This window comes from Manacus candei, unplaced genomic scaffold, assembly GCF_025592945.1.
Source record: "Manacus candei isolate 608988 ecotype Guabito, Panama unplaced genomic scaffold, ASM2559294v1 h1tg000025l, whole genome shotgun sequence".
Classification (NCBI taxonomy): domain Eukaryota; kingdom Metazoa; phylum Chordata; class Aves; order Passeriformes; family Pipridae; genus Manacus; species Manacus candei.
This window is the reverse complement of record NW_026138073.1, coordinates 9,624,156-9,638,548: the sequence shown is the minus strand read 5'-3', so window position 1 is coordinate 9,638,548 and position 14,393 is coordinate 9,624,156. Positions and strand designations below refer to the sequence as shown.

At 48.4% G+C, this 14,393-nt stretch overlaps 1 protein-coding gene across 1 annotated transcript in view; it reads left to right on the top strand.

Annotated features, from left to right (window-relative positions):
• Positions 1–12,568, top strand: part of SETD5 (SET domain containing 5) — a 64,909-nt gene extending 52,341 nt beyond the window's left edge. Inside the window, exons 19-24 of the mRNA XM_051788495.1 lie at positions 330–386; positions 1,815–2,276; positions 3,936–4,216; positions 7,182–7,315; positions 9,998–10,071; positions 10,261–12,568. Coding sequence (XP_051644455.1) covers positions 330–386; positions 1,815–2,276; positions 3,936–4,216; positions 7,182–7,315; positions 9,998–10,071; positions 10,261–10,860 — 1,608 coding nt within the window. The 3' untranslated portion in view covers positions 10,861–12,568. The remainder of the gene's footprint in view (positions 1–329; positions 387–1,814; positions 2,277–3,935; positions 4,217–7,181; positions 7,316–9,997; positions 10,072–10,260) is intronic.
• Positions 12,569–14,393: the final 1,825 nt, after the last annotated feature.

Genomic DNA, 14,393 nt, shown 5'->3' with positions numbered 1-14,393 from the left:
ATAAATTTCTTTCTCTATATTTCATGGTGCAAACTCTGTCTGACAGCATCAGAAATATAAAGAGTAAAATGCTGCTTTTCTTAATGTTCATGTGCTGTTTTGGGTTCTAAGTTGCATCATGAGATGCAGTAACCCAGTCCTGTCTGTGCTTCTAGGAAGCTTTAGAACCCACTTAACCAACCACGTTGCCGTCCAGGCTGGGGCCAGTTCCTGGGATGGTTTTTGTTTAGAATAGCCATTGCTAACCTCTGTGCTTGTATTTTGTACATTGTATTTTGCTTCTTGACTTTTTAAGTAGATGAATAACTAGATGCTTTTCCCTCCTCTAGAACGTATCCTCCCCCGAGAGCTCCCCTGCGCATAGGCCCGAGTCCATGTCACCTGAGGTAGTTACCGCACCCGGGCCCGTGTGTGCTGGGAGGGGAGGGGTGAGGGGCATGGAGGCAGTGGGAATAAGTGTGGAGCGTTAGTCACAGCAAGGCTGAGGAGAGTTTTCAGGGTTGTCACAAGAGAGCAAACAAATTGAAGACTGGAATTTTTGATTCACTTGTTGACCCTGGTAGGAAGACTTGGTATGTCTCAGCTGTTGAGGTGAAGGCAAGAGATCTGGGCACTCTGCAAATGTCATCGTCAGTGTCAGACCCAGCCCAGCAGATAAGTGGTCTGTGATATTTACTCAGCAGTGCCAAAATGACTGCTGGGGAAGGGAAAGCACTCACCACTAGTTTTGACTTACGAACACACACAGTGGTGCACCCGACCTGCTCTCTTCAGCCTTGGTGTATCTAAACCCGCTCACTTGCAGACTGAAAATGTTGAGTAGATGCCACAAAGTAGTATTTTGCTTACCTAGTGCCTTGTTGTAAAATATGAGGTGAACTGCCTTGCTCAGAGACTGTTTCATAGTAGAAAATCTGTGCTCATCTCCAATGTGGTGGATTACTTGGAGCTGTAATACAGCAGGGGAAGCGTTCTCAACGACAGCAGAAGAGCTGGTGCCTGGTGCTGCTGCGTTTTTCCCTCTGCACTGTAGTCCTGCAAAAAGGATGAAATCTTGTCAGTTATACTCATTGTCTGAGATCCTGACATATTAACGTGGTGAAGGAGATTATTATTCTGCTGCCCTGGAGGGTTTTTGGCACTTCAAGCAGATAAATGGATATACTGTTGTATCAGTGCCTAGTGCTCCAGAAACTGTGACAGCACAAAGATGATGCCATTGTGGTTTTGTTGGATATTGTAAAATGTAGAAATGCAGTAAAAATTAAATGAATGTACTATTGTTGGAGATTTCCAAAGCTCACAATAAGTGAAAACAAATGGCTTAGATGTCCTGGGTATTTTATTGTTAGGAAGTTAGTAGTGGCTGACTTGAGAGAGTCAAGAACTTGGCTAATATAACAGCAAAAGGACAGCAGAAGTTTTCTGTTCTCTCTCCATAATTAATATAGCTACTGCTATGTGTTAACATCAGCTTGGGGACGTATGAGGCAATTGAAAATGCTGTTTTGAATTCACTGACTGCCTGGGGAGAGTGCCAAGCCTTATCCTCTTGTTGCAGAAAGACTGCTGAAGGGGAAAGGGCATCCCATTCTGGACAGCTGAACTGATCATTGTTTAGTCTGTCATTCCCCTGTGGAATGAGCAAAACAGTGCAGGAGAGACCCTATGGGGTAATCAGAAAGGAACTGGGAAGCAGGAAGCTAGCATTGTACAGAGCACTTTCTGACTTAAATTTCTCTCCCCACCCTTGCCTGACACTTTTCCTGACTTCCCGCCCCCCTCCCTGCCTATATCCTTCTCGGACTTTCCAGGTCTGCCTCCGGTCCGACCTGGATTCGAAGGGAGGGTACTTGGATTCCAGTGCAAACCAAGAACGGCCATCGCTGCTCAGCTTTGGATCCTCTGATGTGGCTCCACAGCCCTCCATAAACTCTACTTCAGAGATGAACTTCCCAGGGAAAAGTGGGGAAGCACAGATGCTGCTACGAAGCTCTGATCAGGCTTTTCGGACAGAGTTTAATTTAATGTATGCCTTCTCCCCACTGAACGCTATGCCACGTGTAGATGGGTTGTTGCGGGGGTCTCCTCCTTTGGGAGAGAGGAAGCCCATGAATTCGGAAGCGGGATGCTGCAGATCTCCTGCCGAAGGGTATTTCAGCAGACACGAGTCGGGGCTGCTCAAAGAGGCAGCGCACGGATCCATGTCTCCCTGCGGCGAGAGGGCTTGCGAGGGCGTCAGAGCTGCTCCCCAGAATCCACCGCAAAGGAAGAAGGCAAGTATTCCTGAAAAAGAAATTCTTAGGTTGCAGGAACCTCTGTGGGAACTGTAAACACCACGGGAAAGACTTGCAGGCAAAAGGAAGAGAGTCTGGGCGAGTAATCCAGGCATCCAGTGCCTGGGTGAAAAGTTGTTAAAAGAGAGTTGTTACCCTTTAGGCAAGATTTTGATGTGAGAGGTGGAAGAAAAAGACCACAGTGAAAATACCTCTTCTGGGAGCACAGAAAGTAGAGCAAGATGCTGGCAGCTTTCATCAACAGTTGTTAAAATGAGACAAGACCCAGAGTAATAATACAGTGCAGCTGTACAGCTGGTGGAGGTGTTATTTATCAGGATGAAAAGGGTCCTTAGTAGGTAAGAGGATATAATGTTTCAAAAGAAAACATAGTCTGTTTATTAGAACATATTAGAACATTTCCATAACATTGCAAAGAAAGTAGATGAAGGTCATTACTTGAAAGTTAGCTCTTTGAAACTAAAACCACAGGAATATGGTTTAAAGAAAGCAAATACCTATTGGTTTCTAATAGCAGGCCAGTGACCCTCATGGGACTAAAACTGAGTGAAAATGGTGAGTCAAGGTGGTGCTGTGATAAAATAGGGTACTTGTGGGACAAATACTGGTGCTTTTTCCTGTGCTTGGATTTCTTTTTTATGGCAAGTGTGGTAACTCAGATCACTTGTATAACGGTCCAACTGGATGGAATATCTTATTTCCATTCCATTTCTGGGGGCTCTTGATTTTTATTTTCCTTTGATTTTCTTTTAAAGTTACACTTATCTTAAAACCCTCATATGTTGAGTTACTTTTGGAAATAGACTGTTCAGTATTTTAGCATCATAAAGCCTTCTGTATGGGCATTGAGTCATAGTTGATAAATTCTTCATCAGAGCTGCCTTCTGTGAGTCCTTTATGGCTCTGTGCCTTATAATAACTCTGAGGGAACGCACACTGAAAGATAAAGGCTCAGCTGGAAATATTTTGGTTCTGCTGTCCCTGTGTTGCGGGACTGGGTTATCTTTGGTTGGTGTCTTTGACAAATGTGAGACTGCTTTGCAGAAAATACATTCTACCTTTGCTAAAAGCAGTTTGTTTAGGTGGCAGTGCTGGAAGTTTGCGATGCCTCCATAGCAGGAACCTGCTCTAAGCAAGTCGAAGTTCTGTGCTGGGCTCCACCGAGTTTTTGTCATTAATGTGGCTGAACTAATACACATGAATGGGGCACTGAAGATGCCAGTTCTGTGAAGAAGGCTCTTATTACCAGGGATGTACAGATATTGAAAAAAATTTCCATAATATCACAAACTGAAGAATGTGAAGGATTTTGAGAGAAGGGAGGATATAGAGGCTGGATGCTTGAATATGCATGCATGTCCTGAAGTAATGTGAAAATCCAGGTTGTTAGAGAGCCAAACTAGCTGGATGTTTCTGCTGAAACAATGGTCATAAAAAGTAAAACGGCATGGCAGTCCAAATTTGTACCACTTAGCTCTGCAGATTCAGGAAGAGTTGATAATCCCACTTTGCCTCATCAAGTCTTATCTGCAAACCCAGGGAAATAGATTTTTTAAGTGGTGTGTGGGCATGTTCCTCCTCCTTGTCCTAGTCCACTGCATTCCCTGAGTCATGTCTGTGCTGTGCTGTCTCTCCCAGGTATCCCTACTGGAATACCGCAAGCGGAAACAGGAGGCCAAGGAGGGCGGCGATTCGGTGCGAGGGGCAGGGACCCCCACCCGGCAGGGCAGCAGCTCCTCTGGGACTGACACAGACGGCCCGTCGGGCTCCGCAGGGCGAACCCCGTCCTCCCCACAAAGTGGCTTCTCCCCTTCCCATCCCTCCCTGCCTCACGTAGAGGACGTCAGCCCACCGGACTCCAGGGGCTGTGGTTCTTCATCATCACTCAGCAAATCCCAGGAGAGCATCAGCAGTAGGTGGTGAGTGTCATCCTTCCAAGCCAGCCTGAGATTGTTCCACAGGGAAGGACTGAACTCTGTAGGAGGTATTTCCATAACAATATGCGCAGTGGGATGGATTCGGTTGGGTCTCTTGGCATTGTTCTCTTTCTTAATTGCTAAACAACCGTGAAGGATACCAGCAGCCTTCCCCGTCTGCCCTTTAGATATCAAAAATCTGTCTTGAAACATATGAAGTTAAGCAGTTGTTGCTATTCCACCACTTCCCGTTTGAGGTCTTGGGTTGGAAGGTCTTGCCCATGCAATGAAAATGTAATCCAGGTCTTTTCTTGATGAACCTCCATACTTTTTGGACATGAGTGATACTAAGTCCACTCCTACTCTGAAGGGAAACTTGCAGCCCTCTCCAACTTTGCATTTAAGAAGCAGAGACAGAGCAACAACTTCAGCTTTCCTAATGCCCTGTAAATACAGCTTGAAGAACAGTTACCTGACTGTGGTTGGTGGCTTGCCAAAGGCACAGAAAAACCACCCTTATCGTGTTACCGTGAGCAGGTTTGATAAGGAGGAAGGCTCATCTTCAAAAACACTTGAACCTGATAGTAATGTCTGGTCCAAACCATTAAGTACTGCAGCACTGAAATGCCGAGTGTGGCCTGTGCAGTGATGGCTGGGATGTTGTGACTGGAGCTGTGTAGGACACTGGCTCTGCTGTTCTGCATTCAGGTTCTGTTTGTGCACACCACAGGCAGAAAGGCACACACACCTTTCCTGGTGCTGATCCTCCACGTGCGTGGCTGTGTCACTACTCGGATAATGGCAGGGGGATGGCAAGGGGAGAGATGCAAAGCAATGCTGAAGGCAGTGAGAAGTATGAAGTTTATGTTGAAAGTGCTTAGGTACTTGGATGAGTTTGCAAGAGTAATAAGATCTGTTTCCTTCCTTCTTCCATCAATTTTCAAGAAGAGATTAATAGAAACAATTGTCTTGTATCTCTCTGACAGTTCTCTGTCTACCAGATGACCTTCTGCCAGATCCTGGGACTGGCCACAGCAGAGGCAGTCTGCTAATGATTAGTTTACCATCATTATTCTGTTATCAAATAGTCTATACAAGTGATAATATCCCGTGTTTTTCCCCTCCCCTCCTGTGCTGCTTCCTTCTGCTTGTAAAAGAGCAGAAAAAGAAACCAAAACAGCTGAATGAGCTAAAACTAGTTCAGGGTGAGATGTCAGTGTGGCATCCTTGCTCTAGTAGCATGTTTTATGTGCTGTGAGCTTCATCTGCTGCTCCTCAGCAGGTGCTGTTCTGGCTTCAGTTTCTCATGTGGATTCAGGAGCAAGTATTGTGTGGGAATAAAGATCCTATTGTTATGGGACACTGGATATAAAGTTGAAACCATGCTGATAACGTTTTGAAATGGGATTAAGTAGATTTGCTGCCCTTTAAATTCTTGGATTTCTGTGTTTTAATGGGCCAGGCTGACAAATGTACAGTCACCTTCTACTTTTAAGAAATATATTAGAACCTGCATGTTTCTGAGCTAAAGTTGTGACCCAATTTCATCTTTAACTCTCAATGCTTACATGTCAGATACGTTTCCAGATAGTCACAGTAATATTAGGAACAGAAGAAAATGGTGGGAACTAAAATTCCATGCCTTAATTTTTAGAGTTTTCCAGATTTTTGCTGAATTCTGCACTAATTGCTGATAGTTTTCATTAAAAGAAATAGGAAGTTTGTCTCCTTCACTTGCCAAGATAGACGTCACAAAGTAAACAGATGTGCTGCTGCCCAGTAAACCCAGCCTGGCAGCAAACTGTCTCCAGCAAAACAATAACAGCAAAGGGAGGTGTGAATTCACCCCCTCACCCCATTCACCTCCATGAGGTGTGAACTCTGGCCCCTTCTCCTTAAGTGAGGGTGAACTTCAATGTTTGGGCTATTTATTTAAAAACCAAACAAAAATAATAAAAACCCCATGATATAAAGTGCAGTTTTCAGTAAATATTAAAAAAAATAAGTACAGAAATCAGTTAACATGCTGTTAGACTGCATGCTTACATGATATGCAGTGCATTTAATGTAATCTGAATATTTAAATTCAGGCATTTTTAAGGCACATGTTCTTCAGTGTCCAGGGTAAAGGTGTTGTAAGTCCCTGGTCAAGGTGATGTTGTCTTAGATGTTGAGCCACATATTTCTATAGAGATGTGGATGGTCCTGTGCATGGTAGATGGAATGTTGACCCAGAGGTCTGGGGTTTGTCTGTAGCTCTGTTTTTCTTCATCAGATTGGCTTTAGGAAAGCCATTTCACCTCTGTTTCACCCTCAGACAAGACACTTACATAATGGAACGATATCTAGCACTAATCTTGAGTGGAGAGTTTTCACACTACAAAATAAACGGGACAGGGTGTCATTAATAGGCAAAACGGCCAAGCAAGTTTTGCTCCAGGAATGTTGCATTATCCAACTGTGTTGTCTTGGCACTGTATTATCATAAAGGTATTGAGTTTCCTTCTTTTTAGTTTGAATAAAAGTAATTATGGAAAAAACTGTATTTAATCTACCAGGATTTTCAAAATGCTGTTGGATTTCAAACCAGTTCTTTTCTGTAATCAGGTGATTTATTGAACTAGATGTTTACACCGTGTTTTTGATAAAGGACTTGGTTTTCTGAGAGCAGTGGTGTCATGATAGCCAGGGACTGGCAGTCTGAAATCCCACCAGAGGTTTTTTACATGGCAAAAGCAGTTCAGAAGTTTATTCCTCATCTGTCTAAAGACCTGGTAGTCTCTGATCCTTCCTTTCTGCAGTAGGGGTTTCTATTTGCACTGACATGGTACCGGTGAACTTAAGCAGAGACTTTAAAGACAAACCCATGTTGTGGTTACACCAAGGAACCCACAGCCCCTGTGCTTTGGTCATGTTGTTCCTGGCTGTGTAGTAGCAGTCCTCAGCTGTTCCTGGGTTTTTGTTGCAGGATGGTCCCGACGTCGGTGGAGAGGCTCCGAGAGGGCCGGGGGATACTTGAGAAGGTGCTGAGGAGTGGTGCAAAGGTGTCCCAGAGACACGAATCCTCACCTACCTGTGACAGTGCTGTTGAGAAGGATGCAGGTAGGACAGTGAAACTTTTGGACGTTTGGTTGGTGGGAAATGATGGCCAACTTGTCAGTTGTACCTTCATCTTTAACATTATCAAAGTTGCTTTCTGCAAACCATACTTTATTGTTATTCACATATTGCTTGAGCCTGTATCCCTCTTCTGTTAGACCTGGAAGACCACTAGGTTTCTCCAGGGTTGGATGCTAGACTGCCTGCATCTTGGTTCTGACAGGGACAGCTTCTTTGTCCTTGGACAGATGTGCTAAGAAGGTGCTATCATTTAATTCTCATTGGCTGAACATTCACACAAATGTAATATCTCATTTCTGAGCATTTTAGGGCAAGTATGTATTTACTTCATTCCAAATCAGACTTTTTCCCCCCAGTTGCAGTAAGGTGTATTTGAGACCAGCCTCTGAGAACTGGTGTCTCATCGAGGGTTTTCCTGGTTTTGTACACCTAGGCACATCTTTTCAATTCTTTTCCTTCATCCAGTCTTGAGAGGAAATCCTCTTCCTTATCAAAAATGTCACAGTTTCATGGAACCCCACTGGGAGTCTCTTCCCTGTCTTTCCTGTACCATTGGAAGTGGCTTTCTTGGTGTTTATTTGAGTAGGCAAAATCCTGGCTCCTGCAACAGGCCTTTGCCCACTCTAACCTGTACATCTCTGGCTCTTCAGTCTCACCCTAAAGTTAGGCTGGAATTAAACTTTCATCTGCAGTGGTACATTCTTCTTTCTTGTTATGTAAACCCCATCCCACTCTGAGCTGTGAAAACCTAATGCTGCAGCTGACAAAAGTCATCTTGTCTCCTTCATCCCACCACACCAAATTACGTTTTTTCTTCTTTTGCTTACTGTGGCAATTTCTTCAGCAGCTTGTTTAGATTCTAGTTTATATTCTTGTTTAGATTTTGTGGGCCACCTTCCCTCCCCCAGTTGCTGCTCTACTTCTTCATGAAACAAACGGGTGGCTGAGTCCGTGCCGTTCCTGGTAGCACCTGGAATGGTGAAGATGCACATGTTCACTTGATGCTGTAACAGATAATATTGAGGGGAACTGAAAAATCCCAAACTTGGAGGTTTGCTGATGAGGCATGTAGGAATGAAATGGAATTTGTGTGCATTCCACGCTTCTGAGAACTGCAGCTGCTCCCAGCTAAAACTGTCACTTCGTATATGTTTTAGGTTGACACAGGCCAGTACTGCCAAGAAAAGCAGTTCTTCATGTCATTCCTAGTGCAGGTATTGGGAAATGGGGAAGGGAGATGTTGGCTTTAGCTTTTAAGTTTACATAAAGCAAATTCAGGAAGGTCATAGTTTATTTACCCTTTGTAATTTAGTCTTTCAACTTGTCTTTAACTTGTCGAGGATTTTTCTAAGAACAGGCACTGGCAGTAAATTGTGCAGCTCTGCCAGCATGCCCAGCTGTTTAAAAAACAGTCTTTAGATTTCTTCTGATTCTCATACTCAACTTCTGTGAATCACAGCGATCTCCTGGATTGAACAGTTAGTCTCTTCAGTGCGTGACTGCTTAACAAAACATACCCCGAACTTCCAAATTTTGCCTTTCTGCAGTACTGGGAATGTCACCTGCAGCAAGTCCAACAGCCACTTGCTGCATCGATGTCATTTCAGAAATGGAAGGTGGCACAGGACACGTGCTGGAAGCTTCACGCCCCAGTTTCTGTGCAGGTCTGTGCCCTGAGGAAAAAGGCTCCTGAGCCTCAAGAGCAGACGAGCTCTGTCCAGATCCTTGTTAGCTAAGCCAGCACTGTAGTGCAGCACAGAGAGGACAATGGCAGCAGAGCCAGAGACACTGCTGGCACTGGTGCTCGTGCCAGTGCAGCTGGGGCCAAAGCCAGACCTGTCTGGCAGAAGTACAGAGCGGACTGAGGCAGCGTGTCCTGTTTCATGACTGAGACACATCTGTCATATAAATTTGATACTAATACCAACAGTGTTTCACCAAGGCATTTCAAATCTGGCTGCTGAGAATCCCTGAGATGCTGCAGATAAACAACTCTGTCATTAGTCTGCAACAGAACTCTGATGGGAAGTCTGCTAGTCCCAGCAGCTTCCTCCTGAAGAAAGCAGGATCACCAGCCACTGTTACAAGGGTAGCAGCTGAAACATACACGTGTCTCAGGGGCTGGGTCGCTACAGTAAGTACTTCTTGCCTACCCTTTGAGGAAAACCGGCTACAGGATCCTGCTGACAGCCCTCCAAGAAGGGACAGTTTTGTCTCCTGAGCTGTAACTGTATCCATTGTGGATTCCTGTAACCAAGGCTGAGTCGGAAATTGCCAAGATCTTAGAAACCATCTTCTGCCTCTGGTATCCTGCTGAGGAGCCAGGGGAGCCCAGGCTGTGTCCATGCTGAGTCTCCAGGTCTGGCCATTCAGACAGGCTGGTCCAAGGCAGGTGGGCTTTGTGCTGAACCAGAGTGCACTGGGGTGAGGGGAGTAGCCCTTCTTCACACATGTGGCTGTTTGTATATGTTAAGGTCTCCCAGTTGTCTTCTGCTGGGACTCTTCAGCTTCTGGAATGCTGATGACTGGGGAGGCTGCTCTGGTCTCAGCTGCTGCTGGATGCAGAACACGAGGGCTGGGCTGTTGGTGGTGCCATTTGAGAGGGAGCTGCTGTCCGGCCTCAGTCCAGAGGGTGAGGTTTAACATATTGCCTGTACATTGCAGACACAGCAGAAGGAGACACTCCAGAAGCCCACAAAGGACCAGCAGTTTACAGTCCTTCTCGGTACAGCTACCAGGTAAATGCTTTCATGTATTATCTGCACATTCTGAAATAAAACCTTTAAAGAGATAAGGGGGAAACTGCCCTTGGCTGCCAATTGTTCCCAGTCCTGCTGCACTAAGTACCTTCATCATGAGAAGGAGGTAGGAAACGTGAAAGTCAATCTGACATGGCTTTTCTTTTTTTTTCCCCATGCCTTGTTCAGCTGCTGCAGTCTGACAGTCCCCAGGCAGAATCACAGACCCTGCTCCAGCAGAGCTCCTCCCCGTACAGAGGGCACCTCGCGCCGTCTCCTGGATACAGCTACCGAGCAGCAGCACAGAGGACAGGACACGGCCTCTCCCATGGTTCCTCAGAAACATCCCTCTCCTCCACCTCGTACTCCAGCCCTGCCCACTCGGTCTCCACAGACTGCTCTGCCCTGTTTGCAGGGACCTCGGGGTATTTCAGCAGCCAGCAGCACTCTGGCAGCGTCAGCAGCAGCCTCCTGAGGAAGAGCTGCCCCGCGGCTGCCAGCCCGGCACAGCAGACAGCTGTGGACTCTCACTCCTCCGAGTCGGGCTCCCAGCCCTGCACGGGTGTGTCGGGCTCCTCCTCCGCTCCCCAAAGTGCTCGCTCACTACAGTCAGACTTGCGGACTATCAGTCTGCCCAACTCTGGGCAGTCTGTGCTCTACCAGGGCTCCCGGGGCGCAGTGATCTCCAGTGCACAACACTATCCACACCGCGGGGGAGGCAGTGTCCACCAGTACAGACTGCAGCAGCTTCAAGGTTCTGGAGTAAAGACTCAAACAGGACTTTCCTAGGGCTGCCTGGACTCCAGGAGGACAAAACTGCCCATAGCTCCTTCCAGTCACCTCTGGAAGTGGCTCCTGGGCCGGTGTTGGGAGCTTGCACCTGATGCTGGGGTGCCAGGGGTCAGAGGCTGAGGTCTGAAATGCACGGGTGAGATTTGTGAGCAGTATTGGCCTCTGGCCTGGTAGGAGAACGCAGATTTCTCTGAGGCAGAGACTGTAGCAAAGCAGTTCCCTGATGCGTGGGTACATTGCAAAAACAAAAACAAAAAAAAGGAAAAAAAAAAAAAGCAAATGGTTCAAGTGCAATGACTGTGGCACAGCCTCTGTCTCTGGTCCGTGCCCATGGCCATAGTCACTCATGCAGCACGGACACCGTTCTGAATTTGAAAGCAGTTTAAAGGAAACGTTGGGGGAAGTTAACTCCAATCTCTTTATAGGTCAGGTTCTCAGTGCGTTCTGGGGAGGGCTTTAATCCGTTACGATCATTCCAGTCACAAGCAGATGAGCGCACACGGCTGCCTTTGGGCCTGGGTCACCACTGCCACTGTCAGAGCTTTTTCCAGGACAACAGAGTCTCCGCAAATGTGAACTAGCACAGGAGGGAGGGGGTTGGAAAGTGTGCCTGTCGCTGCAGAGGGTCTGGGGTGCGCTGTCATGTGCTGCTTCCTTGCAGGGCTATTGTGAACGAGTGTTCTAAGGTCGCTTAAGGAGTCTGTGAACAGGAGCACGGCCGAGGCTGTGCTGTCACACGCCGCCGTGCCAGGGGTCTCTGGCTGCCGGTGTGGAGACACGTGGGGAGTGACCGAGGGCCTGATCAGGCAAGTGATGCTGCAGTGCACGGGGGGCTGCAGGCGGAGGAGCGGGGGCTGCCGAGGGGCGGTGCTGGGGCGTTGGGTGCAGACCCTGGTCTGTGCTGAGCCAGAGGCTCTTGGGGCAGTGCCATGTGGGGTCCTTCCCAGCCGCCGTCACCCGCCGAGCGTGGCAGGAGAGCCAGCCCAGACACAGTGCGCTGTCTGTTCAATTCCATACGATTGCCAGCTTCTTTCTCACTTGTTTACTGTAATATCGGGCGTGTTTTTATTTATCTAATTTTATATTCAGTTATAACCATAGTAGGTTAGCTAATATATGACAGGTGTCATCCCTGGTGCTGCAGTGGAACTTCTCCTTTCTCTTGGATAACATAATGCTGTGAGTCTGTCTCCCCTGTCCTTTCAGATGCACAGTCTTCTTCCTCTTTTTTTAGGACTGTTACAGGTTTCTCTAATTCACAATTGAAATCAGGTGTTTGTTCAGCCTAGGGGAGACTTTTAAAATATTGAAACAAAGAGTAACTTTCTCACACTGTCTGGCTGTGAGCGTGTTGGGATGGAACTTGTCACCCCGCAGTTGGGTGTCTGTATACTGTATAAAATAGGTGTAAACTTCACTTGGCTTAGCCCTGGGGGTGCAGCCTCCCCTTTCGTGCTCTGAGCAGCACGGGGCAGGCAGGCTCTGCCCTGCCAGGCGGCGAGAGGGGGCCGGGGGGCCCTGCCCAGAGGCTCCAGCACCTTTGGGCGCAGCAGGGGGGCAGGAGGGAGGGACCCTGGAAAGCTCTAGGAAAGGTGGGGGCTGTAGCTTCTTACTCTAGTGGAGTTTTTACACCATGCTGTAACATTTGAACTTTCACAAGAGATGTAATAATTTTGATAATAAAAATACTTAACTTGAAAACCGGTATTTCTTTCTGTTTCCTTACCACCTTGAGCCCTGGTGCCCAGGATGTGGGGTGAGGGAGTGGGGGCATATTGGTCTCCCTTTCCTGTCCCTGCAGGGCAAGCAGATCTTCACAGGAGCAGCCCTGCAGACCTCCTTTCTGCCAGCATTTTGAGTGAAGCCAGGGGCTGCTTCAGGAGCTGCTGTTCCTGAGGAAAGGAAATTCCCTGAGTTTCTGGCTGAGGTTGTGAGATTGTGGCTGTGCTGCTGTTCTTGCTTATCTTGGGAGGAGATGGTGGGGAGGATGTCCCCTGCACCACTGCAACCTGCTTCAAAACCTGGTTTCTGGTGTGCTGGTAGCCAGGGTTTTCATGTTGTTTGCCTTTTCCTTAGGAAGCCTGAGATGGGCTGAGCCTGGAGGGGGCCCACCAGGTGTTGCCTGCAAGTGCTGGTCTGAGATGCCCATGGTTGGTGTTTGCCCTCATAATGGGAACGTTCCCCCTGACACCGTGTGGGACAGTGTCTGTTGTGGCTCATCCTGTCCCTGTGCATCCCTCAGAAGAGTCTGACTCCATCTCCTGTACTGCCTCCCCAAAAGCAACTGTGGGCAGCACCAACCCCCCCACTTCTCTCCCAGCAGCTGACCCAGCCCGCCCCTCAGCCATCTGCCAGTACAGGGCTCACCCGGGCTCCAAGCACGTCCTGTACCAGCGAGACCAGAGCTGGCCAAAGCTCTCCAGATGTCCAAGAGTTCCCCATGCTGCCCTCACACAGCCTGGAATACATCCCTGCTCCTCTACCAGAGCACGCCGCTGGAACGACCAGCCATGTAAGTTGTTTTTTTTCCATCAAGACACATTAGATGAATTTCAGGAGGCTGCTATCAGCCTTTGTCTGCCTGTGAGCTGACAGACCACTCGTGGCAGAAGGGACAGGTGCAGAAGCTCCTAAGGATGGATGGGATCCCTTCCCCACCTCCTGCCTTGCCATAGAGTGGGACCCTTTCCCTGGGGACTTGCTTTGGCCATGCAGGTGGAGGCTCAACCCCACTGGGCACAGGGAAGGCTCTCCACCCTCCCTTCCCCGACCCTTCCTGCCCCACCACAGCTCAGACACTCATGTGGGGTCCTTTGACCTCCTTGCAGACCACCTCCTCTGTGTTGGCAGTGCCGGCAGGAGCCCATCCCAACCCTCCCCATACCACAGGGCTCCGAGCTTGTCTGGTTTGAATTATATTTTTCAATAAGGTTTTGTGAAACACTGTATCAAACTTTGTACTAAAATACAGATATATTACAGCTACTGTATTCCTTTCTCCACTGATTTTTCTTGGTTTGTTTTTCCAATTCAGCTGGCAACAGCACTCACAAGCTGGCAAGGCCCAGGTGCTGCTAGGCGCAGGGGGTTCCTGCTGACCTCGTTCCAGGGGGGCAGCTGCCGGAGGGAGGTGGGCACCGCCAGGCTCATGGCACCCACGCCGTCCCGGGTGACTTTGGCTCCCAGATCCAGATGGTGTTTCGGCACAGCTCCATCCCTCACCGCCACCCTGCAGGGCCTCAGGGCACCACTTACCTGCTCCCACCAGCCCCTGGTGCCCGCTGAGGCGATGGTTCCTGCAGAGCACTTGATGCCATCCCTCAGCAGCCTGCATGCTCCGTGGCCCCATCCCGAGACCCACTCTGCTCCCTGCTCCCCGGCCTTGCCCAGTGCCTGGGTCCAGCCCTGCCAGGGCCCCCTGGGGGCCCTCCCCTTCCCGGGGCCCTGCGAGGAGCCCCGGCTGCTTGCACTGAGATGCGGCCAGTGCTGAGGACTTTATTGCATTGCGAGGGCTGCGGTGACCCAAGCCC